Source organism: Chenopodium album, chromosome 19, assembly GCF_948465745.1.
Source record: "Chenopodium album chromosome 19, dcCheAlbu1.1, whole genome shotgun sequence".
Classification (NCBI taxonomy): domain Eukaryota; kingdom Viridiplantae; phylum Streptophyta; class Magnoliopsida; order Caryophyllales; family Amaranthaceae; genus Chenopodium; species Chenopodium album.
In genome coordinates, this window is record NC_137852.1 from 4464103 (window position 1) to 4485158 (window position 21056).

The 21056-nt window shown below is 33.9% G+C and overlaps 1 protein-coding gene and 2 non-coding genes across 3 annotated transcripts; 1 reads left to right on the plus strand and 2 right to left on the minus strand.

Moving 5' to 3' along the window:
- Positions 1–1122: 1122 nt before the first annotated feature.
- LOC145593839 (uncharacterized) lies at positions 1123–1983 on the plus strand. Its single transcript, XM_081650208.1, has one exon. The coding sequence runs from the start codon at positions 1123–1125 to the stop codon at positions 1981–1983; it is 861 nt and encodes a 286-aa protein (XP_081506334.1).
- A 17600-nt stretch (positions 1984–19583) lies between these two features.
- Positions 19584–19655, minus strand: LOC145596337 (small nucleolar RNA Z105). The gene has a single exon (XR_014103182.1). It is a non-coding gene; the product is annotated as a small nucleolar RNA Z105 (small nucleolar RNA).
- Positions 19656–19723: 68 nt separating this feature from the next.
- Positions 19724–19824, minus strand: LOC145596361 (small nucleolar RNA Z161/Z228). The gene has a single exon (XR_014103204.1). It is a non-coding gene; the product is annotated as a small nucleolar RNA Z161/Z228 (small nucleolar RNA).
- Between the last annotated feature and the right edge of the window lie 1232 nt (positions 19825–21056).

Sequence of the window (21056 nt, forward strand, 5' to 3'; positions counted from 1 at the left end):
AGTCCACTTATGAGTGTCCCACATTGGAGAAAGAGGAGAGATGGTTTCACTTTATAAGGTAGAGGAGTAACTCTTACTATTGCCAATTGGTTTTAGTATGAAAAGTCCAAAAACCTTGTTTGTGGACCAAACTCTCTTCCTCCTGGTTCAGTTGCCCAGGCTCATTTCACATTGTTTCGAAATTTAACACAACCTTTAGCTTTATTTTTATGCTGCATGCCTGTATGTGTACCTAGATTGCAAAGAGAATATGTCCTCCACTAAGGGCACCATATAACTTAGTAAGCTATTCCTTATTATCAACTCACTTTGATAGTATTCCTTATTTTGATTGATTTAAAAACATGGCAAAATTAATTTTGAAATTTAAAGCCAAAATATTTACTACTATATGACAAATTATCGGGCAATAGTGGTTTTCCTAAAACCTTTATTATTTCAATGGCTAATTTCAGTTTGATTTGACAATGCATTTATTTTTGTTTAACAAAAAAATAAATAAAGGGTGTATATTTACTTGAATATATGTAATGAGGGAGTATTTCAAATCATCTGCTGAATAATTAATGCTCTTATTTTGTGTTATTGACTTATTGGTCACAATGTTTTAAACTTGCAATGGTTATACGTAATATTAAATTTTATTTCATGAGCAAATTTAGGGTAAAAACATCTCTCACACACCACGCACCAAAAATTTCATACTCCGTATCTGTAATTGTTTTTTCATTGTGATTTTTGAAATATTAATTAATGTAATACATGGTTTCAAAAAAAAAATTTAATATAATACATATCAATTACTTGCATAAAAAGTCGATCTAGCAAAAGAAAAAATGAAATTGTAATAAAGTAACACATTATTAATATAATTAATCTTTGGAGTTTTTTTTTTTTTTTTTTTTGACACAAATCTTTGGAGTTGGTAACCCCCATAATAATTATTTGTGATGTTAGCTTAAGTAATGTAGAGTATTGCTTCTTCTAAAGTGAGGAGGTAACATCGGCTTTTAGGGAGGTGAGGGATGACATGGACATTGATCTTCAATTCTCTATTCTTGAATTGGTGAAATCAGTTTCGAAGGGTGAGGAGGCTGCTCCTAGTCAGCCCCCGAGGGAGATATGAGTGTTGTGGCGTGGAATTGTAGAGGTCTTAATGATCCACACTCTCTTGCAATTCCCTATCTAGTGTGGCTCCAACGTTCTAAGCTTCCCATGTTTTTGTTTGTATCGGAAACTAAAATGAACTTTGATGATGCGGCGGATAGTTTAAGTGTTCTAGGCCCTACTTCCTATTTTGGTTGGAACTCGGATGGAAGTAGTGGGGGTCTCTTAGTTTTAGTATGGTCTAGTAATGTCGTAGAATGCTTGTATTCCTCAAAAAATTTCATCCTTTGTAAAATTTATGAATGCAATGGAAGGTTTAAGTATGTACTGTTCTTTTATGGCGAGCCTAGAGTAGAACATAGAAGAATTATTTGGGAACAACTTCAATGGTTCCTAGAAGAGTTTAAAGATGTCCTAGTTATTGGGGACTTTAACCAAGTAGAGAGTTTGAGTGATAAACTGGGAGGGTCTACTCATATTAGAGGGATTGATGCCTTCCTAGATTGGAGGTTTAGTAGCAACGTCACGGAGGTTCCTTTCTCGAGGCCTAGGTTCACATGGAGTAATAAAAGGGATAGTAATGAGCTCATTTTGGAAAGGCTAGATCGTGCCTATATTACAGAGGATTGGTTCAATCACTCCCCTGATGGGAGAATCATACATGAGCCAATTGTATGCTCTGATCATGCAGCTATTACCTATTATGATAAGGCTATTTCCTCTATTTCTAATAGACCCTATCAGATTGAGAATTGGTGTCTTGCCTTCCCAGAAATCAAAGAACTGGTGAAGACCTCTTGGATGGAGGAAGTGCAGGGTTCACATATGTTTCAGCTCTCGAGTAGGGGTGAGCACGGATCGAATATCCGATCCTAAACTGAATTTCGGATCGGATATCCGTATCCGAAACTGAATTTCGGATCGGATATCCGTATCCGAAAATTCATATATTTGATATCCGTATCCGATCCGAAATTATCGGATATCCGAATTTTCGGATATCCGAAATATTCGGATCGGATAGCTCAGATATCCGAAATCTGACACTTTCAATAACTTTTTATTTTTCCTGTTAATTTAATGGCTAAATTTATTTTTTTAAAAGACAAATTGATATTATATATGCTAAAATTGAACTTGAGCAAGCAAATCTGTACATTTCAAACCAACAACAAAAAAAATTCTGTAAGCCTCTAACAATTCTCTTAAATAAGTAAGTTGATTGCAACTGAACAAGAAGAAGATAAAATTGACTAAATATATAAATAAAAAAACCCAACAAATAATTTTCACAAAAAAAAAATAAAAATAATCTTTACACAAATCAAAGAAATTTCAAATAAATATGCAAATAAATTTCAATGGACTGAGAATTTGTCGACTTGTCCTTGGTGTTGCGGGTTGGAATCTCGAGGATGTGACCACCCTCAGTTGCGTTTCATATGACGGCGGCTGGAGGAGGGTGGTGCGTGGGCCGAGGGGTGAAGCGACCGTGAGGTTCGAATGAGAAAGCCGGTTTGTTGGTGGTTCTTGTGGAGGAAAATTGAGGAAAATTCAAGAGGATGAAAGGTAAGAGATAGAGTAGCTAATAAGGGCAGTGGGGTTGCAGAGATCCAAGAGAAATAGAGGATGAAAGAGGACAAGACATGGGTTTCACTGGTTTTTAGTGCTTGAGGAGAGAGAAGATAGTGGAGAGAGGAAAGAGTCAAAGAGGTCAAAGAGAGAGAGGAGGGGGGCGGTAGATTACTAGGTTTAAGGAATTATTTAGGTTTTTTGGTTTGGGTTTTGGGCTTTAGGGCTATTTATTTGGGCCTTTGGTGGAATTTAGTGATTGCTGACAGGGTATGTTTTCGGATTTCGGATCGGATATCCGATCCGATATCCGATTTTTTTCGGATATTCGGATATCCGAAATTCGAAATTTCGATATCCGATATCTGATCCGATATCCGAAAATTTCGGATCGGGTATTCGATCCGAAAATGTTTTCGGATCGGTTATCCTAAATTTTCGGATCGGGTGCGGATCGGATCTTCGGATTATCGGATAATCAGATAGTTTTGCTCAGGCCTACTCTCGAGAAAGCTGGATAAGTTGAGATCCAAACTCCAATACTGGTGTTTGGAGAATAAAAAGGTTTGGGGTATCAACTGGAGAAAGGTTACTAAAGATCTCCAAAGCTCAGGTATGAATGTCAACACTCTTCAAGAAGGGGTTAGGTACATCCAACGCATAAATATGCTCATTCCAGAGAGTCAGCTGAATTTTAGTTTCTGGAAACAACGGATGAAGGCTAATTGGGTAAAGTTTGGAGATTGTCCAACCCCGACCATGTATAGAAAGGTTAAGCAATGGCAACTGTCTAACGAAATCCTTACTCTGAAAGATGATAATGAAGCCTGGGTAGAGGGACAAAAGGAGGTGGAAGAGGTCATCCTAACCTCAATCAAGGATATTTACAACCCCGATACTAGTGCTAGTCATGGGGAGGACATTGATCTTCTCCTCCGTCAGCTGTACATTCCCTCTCTTTCCGAAGAAGATAGGGCTTTGTTGGATAAGGGTTTTACAGATTGTGAAATCAAAAAAGCAATGTTTGACATGCATTGCTCTAAATCTCCAGGTCCTGATGGTTTCACGGTGGAATTTTTCAAAACTTACTGGGAGGAGGTAGGGCAATTAGTGGTTGATAGTGTGAAGCAGTTTCTGAGGTCAGGAAATATGCTGAAGGAATGGAACCAATCTCTGTTAGTTTTAATTCCAAAGGTGAAGGTGCCAGAAGTTGCCAATCAGTTCAGACCTATCAGCCTTTGCAACACAGTGTACAAGTGTATCTCTAAATGCCTCGTGAATAGGCTAAAGGTGATACTTCCTAGTCTCATTACAGAGAACCAGAGTGCCTTCATCCCAGGTAGGTATATGGAGGACAACATCCTCTTGAGTCACGAGCTTATGCACCTCATAAACTCAAAGAAAGGTTCAAACTTCACAGCAGTAAAGATTGATATGTCAAAGGCATATGACAGGGTGGATTGGCTCTTTCTTCTTAAGGTCCTACAGGCCTATGGTTTCTCTGATCACTGGGTAAAAATGATTTCACAGTGCATCTCAACGGTAAGCTTTAAATCTGTTATTAATAGGAAAACTTCAGATTACTTCTCTCCTAAGTGCGGTCTAAGACAAGGGGACCCTCTCTCCCCGTATCTTTTTATCTTCTGCATGGATATCCTGTCAAGATTGTTATCTCTGGCAGAGGATATTTACCTTTTTCAGGGGTTGAAAGCTTCACGAAGGTCTCCCTCGATCTCCCATCTTTTCTTTGCAGATGATATTATGCTCTTTTTCAAGGCAAATGAGGCCTCTTGTGAATGTATCACTGACATTCTTCAAAGATTTGGGAAAGCTTCGGGGCAACAGTTAAATCTTCAGAAATCTTTTGTCAAGTTCTCTTCAGGGGTTAACAATGAGAAAAGGTTAGCCGTGAAAGAGAGCCTAGCCATGCCTGAAACTGGAAATATGGGGATTTATTTAGGAGCTCCGGTTGATATACAGGGGAAAAAGAAGTCTCACTTCCAATTTTTGGTGGACAAAGTGTCGGAGAAAATTTTATCATGGGCTTCTATGCGCCTCTCTCAGGCGGCAAAATTAATCCTTATCAACACTGTGCTTATCAGCATGTCCGCTCATGTCATGAAGTGTATGAAACTCCCTCAAAGCATTGTAAACAAGATCGACTCCTTAATTACTCGGTTCTGGTGGTCTAATAATGGTAATAAAGGTTTGCACTGGGTAAGTAGGAATGTCACCCAACTCCCGAAGAGTATGGGAGGGTTAGGAATTAGAGGCTCCTCAGCCCTAAATGATGCACTCCTCTTCAAACAAGCAACTAGGATGCACCAAAATCCTCAACTCCTTCTTTCGAGGGTCCACCGGGGTTTCCAGGCATGTGGTATTTGTAATATCTCCAGCCCTTGGGTAAGAAAGGGGACTCTCTCTATGGGTAGGTCGAGCCTACATAAAGTCACCCGAGTTTTTAGAGAAGGGTTTGCTTGGAAGGTCGGGAATGGGGAGAAGATTAAGGCCATTAGTATGCCCTGGGTTAGGGGGGAAATCCCTATTGCAAACTCAAATCAAACTCTACGGGCAGCCTTAAATTGGGAGGTGAAAGACTTCATTGATGAGAATTCTGGCTCTTGGAAAGCAGGGCGGGTTAGGGAGTGTTTTGAGTGGAATAGTGCAAAGTCTATTCTTTCGTTGGAGCTCCCGCATTCTAATGAGGATGATTTTCTCTACTGGAAATATCACCCCTCAGGAAAGTATACGGTAAAGACTGGCTATTACTTCTTATCAAAAGATATGGGGCTAGGAACTTCAGCTTTCCAGGAAAGGGATCAAGATTTCGTAAAGCTAATCTGGAGATTGGATATTCAACCAAAGTGGAAGATTTTCTTATGGAAACTCTTCCATGATGGCATTGCGGTCAAAGCAAATTTGACCAGGCGGGGAATTCAAGTCAATGAGGTTTGTGATCACTGTGGGGTGGGTTTGGAGGACAGCCAACACCTCTTTAGATTCTGTACTCTGGCAAAGGAAGTATGGGAGAACGGCTCCCTTACTATTTGCCATGACTCTCTTGATTCCAGCTCTTTGAAAGGTTGGATTCAGCACTATATCCTGCTCATTTATAGCGAGGATGGTAAACATAGTCACTGTTGTGCTTTGTTTATAGCTACCTTATGGGGGCTATGGAAGTCAAGAAATGAGAGATGCTTCAAAAGTGCACAAAGCACGAGAGGGCAGGTGGTGGAATTCATAGGGCTGGCAATGAAAGACCATGAGATTTTCACTCAACAAGGAGTTTTGACTAGAGAGGTAGAGATTAATAATGGTAACGACCCTATCATACCTCCAGGTTTCAACTATGTTCAATTGGGGAAAGAAAAGGTTGGGTTTGAGGATTTCATAATGGAAGTGGATGGTTCGTGGGACAAGAAGACTACAAGAGCAGGTATTGGATGGGCGGTTAAGGACAACTCCCAGGGCTATGGCATGGATGAAGGTGGAAGACATGGAACGACGACTTCAGCTCTTCATTGTGAAGCTTGGGCTTGCCTTGAGGCAATGAAATGGGCCCAATCTTAAGGTAAGCATGGGATCCTTATCCTAACTGATTCAACCTCCCTTATAAACAATTTACAGGATAACCAGGGAAAAGAGGTTCTAATAACCTGGATGTTAAAAGAGATAAGGAAGGTTGGCCCAATTTTCCAAAGGTGCACGATCCTAAAGGTAAAGAGGGACCAGGTTCAAAGAGCGGATGACATAACTAGAATTTGTCGGATTAATTTGTCTAGTTATTTGTAGTTTCCTTTGCTATTGTCAAAAAAAATAAAAAAATAAAAAAAATAAAAAATAAAAAATAAAAAAAAATAAAGAATTTAATTAAGTGAAATAGTGAATGGCTTCACATAATCACATACACTCCAAAGGACATTCTTAATACGAAGTATATATGATTCATGAAGTATATTACGTAGTACTGCGTAAGTACACATGAATGTATGATGTGATGTATACTCCATTCTAAGCAATCATCTTCATTTATCCAATCAAATCATGGGCTACGTGATTTCCTCGCTTAATATAAGTTTTCTTCATATATTCAAGGCAGATTAGTCATATTAATGGATTTAATATAATATGCTTGATTAATGTGATCGCGACTCTCGATCAAAGCTAAGTGAAGAAAAAACATTAGAGAATACGGAGTACTACATAAATAAGTTTTAATCAATAAGAATAAGACCCCTATCTATTCACCTTATTTTTGCTGAATTGAAATTATTTTTACTGAACTGATGAAATTATATTTGCAGAAGTTAAAATTATTTTTACTGAACTGAAATTAGTTTTACTTGACTGAAATTATTTTTGCTGAACTGAAATTATTTTTACTAAATTTCTATTATATTTCTTATTTAAAGTTACTAATTTTTACTGAACTGAAATTAATTTTACTGAACTGAAATTAATTTTACTGAACTGAACTTATTTTTATTGAACTGAAATTATTTTTACTGAATATTATTTGTTTAAAGTGAAGTGAACAAGACATATTTACTATAATAATTTCGCGTCATTATTTTTCTACCAGTGTTATTAATAGGTGATGTTAAAAAGAAATGCATTATAATACCAAACTTGTTTTTAAGGTGATGATCAGTCAACTATGTAAGGTAGGTTTAATGTATGACAACACAACAAGAAAGCCATAAATAGCCAAACGACTACTTATCCTAAAATTCACCAAGGACGGTGCCCAATAATTGAGAAGCTTATATCATCCACACTATCTTGGAGCTATAATAGTCGATTACAAAACTAATTATCGGTAAATTAGATATACAATTAATACAAAGAAAGTTTATATAAAGTATATACTTAACATATATAGTTAACAAATATGTAATCTACTCGTAACGCATTACGTTTTACTTTTACACCTAATAAAGTAATTAGAAATGTAATATTTTATCCCTCCTCTAATCCAACATCAGTATTTTAGTTCATATTAGAGCCATTTTTTTCAGTACTGACAAAAAATTGCGAGGTATCAAACAATTTAAGTGAAGCATTAAGCATTTACAACTTAAATATATTTTGGGAAATAATTTATGGCATGGGTCATATCACTAGCTCATATGGGTCATACCACTCATACATGGAAATTAAAAAATATAGAAATATATACCTAATTAATATAATATGAATTATATGGGAGTTCATAAGTGAAATTGTTTGGTTGATGAAATTATGTAAAGTGCAATTTAAGAAAATTTTACTTACATAATGAAAGAAATATCAAACTCTATCTCCTGAATGAGCAATGTAATCATGTAAAATACAACTTTATTAAAAGTACTCTCTTCATTTAAATATTTTCTCGTTCCTCTTATAGTCTTATTTTTACTTTCTTAATAGAGTTGTATTCGATAAGTAATTAAGTATGATAGGTAGTTTTGTTCTTTACTTGTAGGATTGTATATATATAGAGTAATTAGAGATGATGAGGGTTAAATTGACTAGAGGAAATTGATCAAACTTTGTGGACAATTTAAAATAGAAAAGCAATCTCTTGTAAACAAACTAAAATAAAAAATGATATCCTGTTTTAGGAATGAAGTGAGTCCATTTTTTCATTTAATTGTCAAACCAAGGAAATACGCGATTATGACATAACGGCATATTATCACCATGCAAAATAAGGTCAATTTTCATTAATTTCAAGTGCCATTCAACACATCCATAGATATACTAGGCCCTTATTAGTCTCATTAGTCCCGACTCATATATTTTGCTAGTATAATTATTGTGAATCCGACTCATATATTCATTAAAACATTAACGTGAAGATCATTTTCTCCATAGATGGGACCATTTATTGGGTTTCCACATTTATTTTTCCATTTGCTACGAGTAGAACTTATAAAATTTAAACATAAGAAATACAGTATAAAATACGTTTTCTCTGTCTGCTTGCCAATCCCAAGACCATAAGCCACGAGCATGAATTACATAAATCACATAATGAACCCATCATCACTGTAACAGTGAGCACGAGATTTACATAATGATGCTCTCTTTTTCTAGCTATGATTGCCATGAAAATTTGGAATAATAATCACAGTAACTTGAATCACAAACTTTGACAGTCTGAACGTACAACTCATAAGTAACATCCAATACATACACCCGAATGTAAAATAGAATTTGTATATGAATTTAGAGTGAATATTGTAGTAAAACTGAAGTGTTTTGAACAACCCACGCTAGGTTTTAGATATATCCGAATGTATAATATTAGTTAAGGAAAACCAAAGTGTAGTACGAGCATAGTTTTAGATACACTTGGATGTATATGTATATAGAGCGGATCTTATAATAAAATAGTGGATAAATGAAGTGTTCGAAAGCAGAAATTAGCCATTGTTACTGAGATATTCAATCATATACAAGGAACAAAAAAGAGTCAAAGGAGCTAAATAATAATAATTTAGCAACCTTTCCTAAAAATGTAGCAGCTAGCTAGAATCACTCTTTCCATATATACAATTGGAAATTCTAAATTAGACAAAAATCACCCCCTAAAAATTAAGAAAAACAGAGGAAAACAGAGGAATTAATCATGAGAACAAAGGAGCATAACAATACATCTTCTGATAATATAAAGCCTTCCTCTTTGTTCACTCAAAAATCTTCCTAATTTTCTGCTTGAAATTCTTTTCTCAGAATCCTTCATCATTCTTGAATTACCCATAATAATAATTTTTTGTTGTCTTGTAAAGAGAGAAAAAACAGAGGAAAACAGAGTATGTATGTAATGTGAGAGAATTTGTTTGTGTTTGTAATTGGTTTGGTTAGAAGTAATTTGAAGAATGAAAGGAAAGAAGGGTACTTATAGAAGAAGAGGAGAGAGAAAGTGGTCCAAATGACAAATTACCTAGGGCCCCTACCCCCTAAAAATGGAATCTCTTACCCTTAATTATAAAGACCCCCCCTTCTCTCCTTCCTTTTTTTTCTATCTCTCTGTCTTTCTGTCCCTGCCACATGAGATTTTTATGAGCTTTTAGTGGCACCATTTGGATTTTAATATTAGGGATACATTTCACCTTGACAACTTTCTTACTTCCATTTTTTTTTTTCTTTTTTTTAATACCTATTATTTTTATAACTTGTAGGCTTATGAAAGTATAATAAAAAAACGGTAAAAATTATAAAAAGTCGGTATATATTATGAAAGTATATATTAATCGAGATAAATTTGATTAGACCTCTATTTGAGTAATAATGAGTCATTATGATATATGGTAATATACGAAGTAGTTACTGTTAATAATTTATCAAACCAATTAATACAATTATCTATATCAATTAGCTATTTGTTAATTTCAAATATGAATTATTTCTTTTGGATTGACTAAGGGCTTGTTTTGATTGACTAAACTGAAATTAATGGAATTGGACTGAACTGAACTGAACTTATTGAAGCTGAAGTGAACTGAACTGAAATGAATATTTTATGAGAGAAGGAAATTAAAAACTGAACTAAACTTAAGAGAACAAGCCCTAAGCATGTTAACATAAGTTTGTTGTATATAGTACAATTTTTATTCCTATATTATTTACCTAACAAAACTTATTGTATTTTTTCTTTTAATCTTATTAATCTAGGGTTGGGAAGGAGTTGAGATATACTTAAAATGAAGAAACAGGGTACATTGTTTGCATGAAGAAGATAGTTTGATATTTCCTTATCAAGTCGTTTTACTTATTTTTTGAAATTACTTCACCTTGCAAAAACATCATGGGACCATCGTAAATGTGTAATGGACTAATGGACCACTCAGTAAAACTATTAACCGATTTAACCCTTATCACTTAGGGGTGGTAAAAACATGTACTTTAGTCCTTCACACACATAAATATAGGGAGAAAATTAATGGTCTTTACCCTAATTTTATACTTGAAAAACATCAAATATGTGGAGTAGTAAATTAATTATAATTGTACTTAATCACAGTACTTGAAGGTGAATTGATCGTAAGTATGTTTTAACTTTGTTAATTTTTATAGAAGATGACAAAAATAATTTAATGCATACATCTCAGGTACAATTCAAGGCTTCAAGCGATGAAGAATCAAATGTATGAATGTATGATTAATTGAATTTTTTTATATAGGACAAAATTTAATCTTGGTTACTCAAAATACACAATGCATTATTCACGTGTGTATCAAGTATAATAGCATAGGACATACAATAGCAGATTATTAACAGTTACGTTAACATAAGATACAAAGAGCTACGAGATGAGACATACTTGTTATGTCCACACCTTTTGTTTCTAGTTTAAGAATGATGGTTCAATGAATAGTAACTAGTTTTAGGTACCAACATTACCTTATGAAGGCAAACCACCAAACTATTTCAAACTATCAAATTAAATGCATACAAAAGATATATTTGCATATGGATCATGGAATGGGCATATCCAAAACTTATTTTCTTAGGTTTTGGTCCCCAAAAGCCTTGCTATGCTTGAGTCCAAAATTGACCTACTAACTTTATTAGATGGGTGATCCATGAATAAATATTGAATACAAATTTACTACGAAGTGGCTTTTAGGCTTAGCCTTAGACTACTACCCTACAAATGTCCTTTATTTAGAGGTTAAAATTAATGAAGGGTACCCTAATTTTTTGCCAATAAAGAGTCAAAAATCTCGGCTAAATAAATTATTTAAACTCAAAAAAATCTATTTATATGTATATACTAGTATATTTTTTAAAATTAAAACTATTTTTAGTCTATAATATCTTAAGTTAGTTAATTAGTGTCGTTAGTGCAGTGGAATATTATGTCATATGCTCAATGATTGAAATTTAGATTCCTAAATATAATTTAAGATTATGATATTAATCATAATATAATATATAGTTAAAATAGTAATAGTGGTGGCATGGACAAGACCAATTTAGAGGAGAAGACATGGAGAAGCAGAAGTCATCAATGACAATATAAGAGCATAAAATGAAAGATTCTACGGTTTATTAAGTTGTTTAATTGAATAAAAGTTGGGGGTATTTGCGGCTAAGGAAAAAGAGGCTTTTGACCCTTTGTTTTAAGCTATCAAACCGTTGCATTTGCTTGATTCCCTCTTAAAATTTAAATACTAATTTTTGTAACGTTATGCAAAAATAATTGTAGTTTGTATACGTAACTTTGTGCAAGTACAGTCATACCATACCTCATACAATACTGTATTATGTATTTATGTCGTTGCAAAAGATTTTTAAATATAACAATCGCATTACCATCATCTTTTGAAAGTGATTACCTTTTCGGATTGAATTAGGTTTGCATGACTACATGAGGTATCATAGACGATTATATATGTCACACTCATATATCATATATTCGAAAATTAAATTGAATATAAAAAATAATATTAAATCACATACAATAATATAGATATTTTGTCATCATCGTTATCTATCAACTGTAGATTTTGTGTGACTTTTATTAATGAAATTTAGTGTCCTTTTGAAATTTTTTAAAATTAAATATATTTTGATATATAAAGAGCCACAATATATAATGATGTAAGCGGAAATCGATATAATGATCCTATTGTTCGAGAGTTTACAAACAATAAGGGCAATAAGACAGGGAAAAAACTTAACCCACAAAATAAGTATGCATGCAAATAGTGAAGAGTGTAACTCATTTACAACAAAAATCAGATTCTCTCTCATTCCCATGCATAATATGACGACGGCTACAAACATATAACATATTTAATCAAACTTAGGATTATTTAATGAAATTTGCCTTAGAAATGCACACCCTTTACCCCCTAATCTCTAAACATGTTTTTACCTCGTGCTTAACCCAGTAATTCAGACGTAGCTAATTACATCCCTCCTTATTACATGTAGATATGATGTAATTAATTCACTTAAGTTTTAATCTAGGGTAAAAGGGGATGCCACTTCTTCGATTAATTTTTTATTTCCCATTGTATCTGAATTTTTTTTTTAAATTATATTTTTGTTCCTTTAAGCTAGTACTATGCAATGCATGATACGGAGTACCTCATAATTAATTTGTGTAATGATCCCAATTATCGGGAGGATCAATTCATAATTAAGGTATTTTGAGAAGAAAAGGCCTGCATAATACTAGTATTATATTGCGGGAAATAATAATAAGTAAGGTAATTGAGATGTAAAATAGACTATAGAGTATGTACGAGTAATCAAGGTTTAGTAACTACGTACGACGTACGTGTATAAAAGCTATACTACGTATATGAAATACTTTATACTTCGTATGTATGAGCAGTGTTTTTTATATTTCCTGTCCAAAAGAATGATTCCCTCTACTCCTAAGTATTTGACCCGTAAATACTGGACCGAAAAAACCGTGAGAATTGAGGTATGATTAGGGTCCTTCTTATCATTAAAAAAAAAAAAGTGATTTTAATTCTTTTACATACTTGATACTTCGGTATATGCTACTCGTACTATGCTAGATAGAATGCAACATGAACGAGCTATTTAAGTACATATAGCCCTCTACCTCTTCAATGAATACCGATATAAATATATAGACAGTATATTGCATGAATCATACAAAAAACAACTTGTTATTTACTTTTTGATTACCCTGTTCAAACTGGTCACTACATTAATTAACCATAATATAATATCATGGGAATTTAAAAGTTTATAAATTCTTTTGTGATTTGGGGTAAATAAATAAACTATACATCCATTAAGTTACAAAACATATTGTTAATACTAACTTTCAACCATGGAATAATACTAGTATTAATTTTTTTCCGACTTAATTATTAAATGCAATCAGAATAGCTTTTAAAGTATGCAGGAATTTTCTAAAAGTTGGATATATATTCTCTATATATAATGGTACGAAAAAGGATTAAGATTGTACTTACATCATAATTTCCTCGAACCATGTATGCATGTGTCTTGTTATTTAATTACTATACATTGTTGACGACAAGCTAGTACCAATGATTTGAGAAGTTGCAATACAAGTATACAACAATATTTTATATGATATGAACTTATACGTACGGAGTATATTATTTTGTCAATAATACTCCCTTCGTTCCTAAAAGTTTATAATTTGACTCGAATTGCCTTTTTAATTTAATATAAACATATCTTTAATCATTAACATTCATGGGTATGTAATTATGTATAACATCATAAGTGAACGTTATTAAAAAGAAATATTTACATTATTAAATCTTATAATACAGTCTAATTTTATATATTTTGACCACATAAGTAGTAAGTGTTGATAAATTAATCTTCCTAGTTTCTATATCGAAATGAATTGTAATTTTGAAATTGCATGTGTAATATATTGAAAAAAAATCAATAACCATGTCGGAATGAAGTATAATTATGAAATTGCATGTATAATATATTGGAAAAAATCAATTAAAAAAAATTAAAAAGTAGTGGATGAGCAGAAAGGGAGGAGACAATGGAAATAATAAGAAGACAATAGAGATTAGATTAAGATAAAAGCATGTGCATTAGCAGACAGTGGGGTAGTTACGGTCCAAAGATGTTTCCTTCTTCTACTACTAATGTTAATTTTTGTTACCGTATAATAATGTTAAGGACATGTCAGCACGTGATTACCTCGTGATAGACAAATCCCTTTTGCCATCCTTATATAGAGTATAAAACCATAAGAAAATGACTTGACACTTGTGTGGTGTAGTTTGCTCTATCGATCGAGCTATTCATTTGATAATCTACCCATATATTATTTATGTAAAATTATTAGTATAAAAAGTCAAACATTACACAAGTCATACTAGAGTAGATTTACAGTCTAAGCTATTTACAATGTAAAAATTGAAAAAAAAAAAAAAAAAAAAAAAAACCTAATCAAACCTCAACGTAACCCCCACAACTTAGGGCCTGTTCACTTCAGCAACCAGTTTAGTTCAATTCAGTTCCTAATTTCCTTCTCTCATAAAATGTTTATTTCAGCTCTATTCAGTTCAATTCAGCTCCAATCAGTTCAGTAAATGTGAACATACCTTTAATTCATTTGATCTATAAATTACAAGATAAACACTTAATATTATAAATAAGATAAGAGGATCTCTATTCGGATCTGCCGATCTAACACTGAACTGCAGCTGAAGACGAGCTCGTCTTCGGCACGGGCAAGGTCCCCCCCGAGGGGGCTAGGGGGGTAACGGTCCGATTAATCGGCGCGCCTATTAATTGTATCAATTTCCCCTCCCCGCCTTTCTATTCTATAATGGTAGTTTTGTAACCAGTATGGAGCCGCTTCTTCGCCCGACTTTCGTCGGTAGCTTGGGAACCCCCTCCTAGGAGGGGACCGATGATCGGCCACCTGTGGGACCGACTCCCGACCAGGAAGTACCGGCAGCTACTCGGCCTTTTTCTGATCAATCTCCGCCTTCTTGTGCCATAATCGGGTTTCCTCCTAAGCTGCTCAACTGAGCCTTGGATCTTATTGCTGTTTTTGCAGCTCTGCCAAGCATTTTGTTGAACAAATTAGGGACCTAGATTTTGAATTTTTCCAAGAATGTCTACTCCTTTTCCGAATCCCCACAGACCTCGCATGCCCCAAGAATCCTTATTACGGTTTCTTCAACCCGACTGAGCTATTGTTTTTGCGAACTTCCTTCTTGTTTGCTGTTTTTTTAAAGCGGAAGTTCACCTGCTCATTTAGGGAAAGGAATGCTTGGGGGGTCGTAGGCTTACAGCACAAGGATGGGGACGCTACTCCCGCGAAACATTCGGGCACTCCTTTCTTCTAACTCCATGTTAGCAATCTTCCTCCTAGTCGTGAGAATCTACCCCCGCGAAGTAGACTCCTCCCTGGTTCTCTATCGAGATCTACCGCTTTTCCGAGGTAATGGATACCGCCCCTGGCGTTCGCTTTAACCTAGATGAATGGTTGAGCGCGCCCCTGATAATTGCGTCGTGCTCGTAGCTCGATCGGAGGTCAAGAGTGTGGTCCGGCGGAAAAACAGAAGTCGTCCGTATCAAGTGATACGTGAATTGCTCAGTAGTGCTTCGCCACTACCGTCGATTGTGCCCCACACCCATGAGTCACTTCATTTTAGGCGACATTCCACGCACAACTCGCAGGGCAGGTTTGGAACCCTACCCCAGACCTGGTTACACTCAATTGACAGGATTCGAATCCCATACATCAAGGATATGAAGTATTAACCTTAATTACTAAGTGAGTCTATGTATCGCGCCTGGCCCATATATGATAGGTAGAGTCTTACATGGTCTTGTTGTATTAATTAGTTGTTTACTTTGCTTCATATGAGAACTAAAGATTAGGCAATCTTCTTCGTTTTTAGTCTCCAAACATCATAGTTAATCAAATTATTATATCCTAATTAATCTTGCATTGTTTAATTAGAAGATTTGTTGTACCAACACATTCGTACAACACCGTATGATTCATTGAACAGAGGTTTTCAGCATCTCTTGGTATGAGAGCCAAATCCTAATAAGTGTTTAACACATATTATAATTGGACGACTAATCTTCAAAACATAAAATTTAATGATGTAAATCCCAAAAGATTTGGCATCTAAGGAGGGATTTTCTTTATAAAATTGCTAATTATTTTGTTTAGTAAAATTTTTTAGTTTGGGAATGTAATGTAGATTCACTAGATTGCATGTTTATAGTTTTCTATGGATGGCTGGCTTATTAGACTTGTACAATAATACAACTGGCAAAGATTGTATATATTTGAGTTTGCTTGTAACTCAAGTAGTCAACCTATGGTTATTGATGTTTTTGGTTCCACGTCAAAATGATGAATAAAGGACTGTTCTTTTCAGCTTATTTTTAGTTCAGTTCAGTTCAATTATTATCTTAATTTCCTTCTCTTATAAAATATTCAGTTCAGTTCAGCTCCAATAAATTCAGTTCAGTTCTTATCTTAGTTTCCTTCTCTCATAAAATATTCTGTTCAGTTCAGCTCCAATAAGTTCAGTTTAGTGTAGTTCAGCTTAATTCAGTCAATCAGAACAGACCCTAAGTTGTTTCTTATCATAATATTTAAATTACATACTCATTTACATGAAATTCATTGTTATGTCGTCTCAGTCTCAACTCTCTATAATTTATCAATAAGGTTGATCTTTTAAAAGGAGTGAAAATAAAATCACAAAGTAATGAAAACGTATTTATGTTATCGTTATTACACTTATCTCATGTCTTTTTTTTTTTTTCTTTTTTTTCGATTTTTATTTAAGTTAGAATGCTATTCAGTTTAATGTCACTCTTAAATTGATTAAAGTTACCCAATAATTATAATTTGATGTACATTAGCATTATTACACACCTAATGTACACAAAATTATTGGAGAAAATTTTATTTGTAATTACTTGATAAGGCTTTAAACTCATTTATTCTGTTTTCGAAATAAACGGCTCATATATCAAATATACTAGTCTTTTCAATAATATACAATTGTGAAATTTAATATAATTTTTAAATGTTATCACTTATCAGAATAGAATCCTTTACAAAAGTATTATGTGACATTATTGGAAGGGAAACAAAAATTTAATAGGAAAATATATCCCACAATCACAATGACCAAAAAGACATAAACAAAAGTGCATAATTTAAAATTAAGCACACAATTACACATGATAAATACAATAATAATGAAGTAGAAAATGTTTAGTGGATGGATCTATTTATTAGTCCGTAGTTTATAGGAGTACTTTAATCTTTATTAGTAGCTCCTACTTCATTAATTCATTGGAGAATCTAATTACGTACAATATATACTACTATAAAAGAATCATAAATCACAAAAGAGTTGTCAGAATAAGAACATTCTACTTCACAGTAGAGAACTAGAGACATACCTGTACCAGACTTGGCAATTTTGACAAAAACCCGATGATCCGACCCGAATGATCCAAAAACATTGACCCGAAATCAACCGATCTGACCTATACCCGACCCGAAAAAGGACTTGGCCCGATCTTGACCTAATACCCGAACTGACACCACCCGAAGTTGATTCGATTTGAAATTGACCTAAAGTGTTTGACCCGAACAGACCCGGTACCCAAAATTGACCCGAACAGGCACTATACCCAAAATTTCTTGAACTAAATTACCTTGTAATTGAACCTAAAATGTCTTGTACAAAAAATAACTCAAATTGTTCATCTTCAATCGTAGCTAAGCTCGTAACATGAATTGATAGTTTTAATTATAACAATAACAAAATATGTAGGGTTTGTTCATATTTACTTAATTTCAGTTCAGTTCATTTCAGTTCAGCTTTAATCAGTTCAGTTCAGTTCAGTTCAATTCTGCTCCTAATTTTCTTCTCTCATAAAATTTTATTTCAGCTTAGTTCAGTTCAGTTCAGCTCCATTTAGTTCAGTTCAGCTCAGTTTAGTAAATGTGAACAGGCCCATACTCCGTATAAAATTATTAATTTGAGCATGATTCACAAATGAAACAACCTGAACATGACTTGACCAGATTTTGAACTAACCCGAATATGACCCGAACATACTTGACCCGACCCTAACATACCCACCCTGAAATTGACCCAACCCGAACTCAACCCAAACTCGAATCGACCTGACCCGACCTATATGTTAATCGACCCAAAATGACCCTACCTAAACCCGTCCCGAATGACCCGAATGTTACATGATGTACTTATATTTTGTATTAATGTATGGTATATAATACAACATTTGGCCCAGTTTACTATGTGTAAAATACATTTCTTTGGGTTGTATATTTATATAGGCCCAACCGGTGATCCAAATATTAGTACTACTATAAAGAAAAGCTTTAAGCAAAATTTTAGCATAATGTCTTACTGGCTACCCCTGCAGCTTGGTGGCATCAAAGTGATGTAGTTCTGAGCCTCAGGTCAGGGGTTCAAATGCTGGTGAGTGGTGGTGGTTAAAAGGTGGTGGTGTTTAATTAAAATAATAAGAGGTATTTCTAAATACCTTTCTTTTTCCACCCAAAATCAAACTTCACTTTTAAAATTTACATTCGTTCCTCTATCAGTTTACTTTTTAACTTTACGTTCGTCTTCGTATCAGGTTAATTATTTAATGTTAAACGTATCAATGAAAACTTTTCTATCATGACGATAAGATTGGTTTAAGCGATTAATGTTACAAGTAGAATGTTGGATGCAACAATTTAGGGTTTTTTCTCATACGTTGAACTTCAGTTCAGCTCCTAATTTCCTTCTCTTATATTCCAAAGTTCCAACTAATATATAACGGAGGTAGTAAAATATTCATTTCATTTCAGTCAATGAAAATAGACCCTTAGCTTGTGCATCATATACTTGTTTTAACTTGATTGTTTTATTAAAAACATTTAAAGGAAAGGTAATTGATACTAGTAGTACTTCACTTATACAGTTATACTTCATACGCTTATTAATTTTAGATTTATATAATTATGTATAAGTTCATATTTTATTACTGTATTATTTAAATTAATCATAATTAGTTTATTTTGTTAGATTCGTCGTTATTATTTTAGCACTCGACACTCGTATACAAACTATACGAGTACAGTATTTGATTACAGACTACAATACGAGACGTTATTACAGGTAACAAACCCAATCATGTCCTAAAAAAACGGAAGTATAATTTTCATTTCTTGTAAATTTATAGTTAAACGAAGTTTTTTTTAAAAAAATGGCACTCAGAATGAAAAGGACTTTTCAATGTAAGTTTAATATCAACGATCCATTGATCTCATCCAACGAGTCGATTTGATCCTCATCGTGCCATTTTCTTTTATGTTTTTTTCAAAAATTTCAATTAAATTAAAATGAAATAAAAGGAGCATTCAGTATGAGTAGGAGGTTTGAATCCATTCATGAATTTGTCGGATTTATATATAAATTCATCATCACTATGCTCAATCAAACTATAAAGTTATAATCAACCCAAAAAAAAAAATAAAAAAAAAAATAAAATAAAATAAAAAATCATCAGAAAATAGGATTGAATGCATCAAAAGACGAACACATAAGTTCTTCCTTCAGACGACCGTCGTGAGATGATAATCCAAAATCATCACTTGATTTTAACTTAATTAATCTTAAATTAAATGAAAATCGAAAGAAAAGGGAGTAATAAAATGCGATTTGCAGACAATGAAGAAGATGAAGATTGAAATTGAGAAGAGGAAGGAATATAAAGAGAAGAGACGGCTAGGGTTTTGGCATTGAAATTATATTTGATTTGGACTAAATGAAGTTGGGCTAACCTTTGGTTGTTGAGCCCAATTACTTGAGTGAGTTGTCTTTTGGTTCAGTCTTTCGTCAATTTATTTTATGTTTGGTCTAATCTAGGGTATAACCAAATTCTAATATGGCTCGTCTTGGTTCAATGGTTTCATAAAATATTAAGGAAACTCGAACTTATAAATCAAGTTCGGGTTTGGCTTGATAAGATCATAAGAATAATCTAAGGGTCTGTTCTCATTGACTGAACTGAACTGAACTGAAATAAATATTTTACAAGAGAACGAAATTAGGAGCTGAACTAAACTAAACCGAATTTCAACGTAAGAGAACATGCCCTAAGTTTGGACTGATATTGTACATAGTGTGACAAAGCGTGTTCCGAGCTTCTAACAATTTCCTCTACTCATAGATGTGATGCACGGAATCTCCCTCTTCCTTAATTTACACAAAAATAGAAACATCATTGTGGAATACATTGTGGAACAAAGGGAGTATGTAATATCAACGCTGTGTTATTAGAGTTACTCATGAGTCTAATTATTAGAGGCACATAATTACTCATTTAAAAATCAAACATCACTTGGAAATTAGTTACTTTTATACCGAGTACATAAAAAAATGACTTCACATAACCATGGAGTAGGACTTTAGGAGCATCGGGTCTACTCACCTTCTTCCCATTCTCGAAGTGCTTAGCCCATTTACAATTTTACATACTTCGTATATCGGGCTAATTTTGAAGGATTCTCGGTACAATAAGTTTTTGTATCTTTTAGAGCCATTTTCCCTAAATAATGTTGGGAAATTATCTAATTCCCAAATTACAGCTACTCTTTTTTTAGTTCCCATCATGCCGTCCACATCAGTTAAGGAAAACAAACCCGTTTTTTTTTTTCTCGATCCAGCAACAAACCCCTACTTCAAGTGGCGGTTTTCCTCAAAACACCAACAACCCCACTTTTGAGTAGCACACCCAAGTAGCGGTTTTCTAATAAACCCGTTTTTAAAAAAAATTCCCACTGAACCGGTGGCGTGGACGGTATGATGGGAATTAAAAAAAGAGTAGCTGT

Bases quoted from the DNA above. Each gene is read 5' to 3' on its own strand.
- LOC145593839 (XM_081650208.1), top strand. From the start codon at position 1,123: ATGAGTGTTGTGGCGTGGAATTGTAGAGGTCTTAATGATCCACACTCT.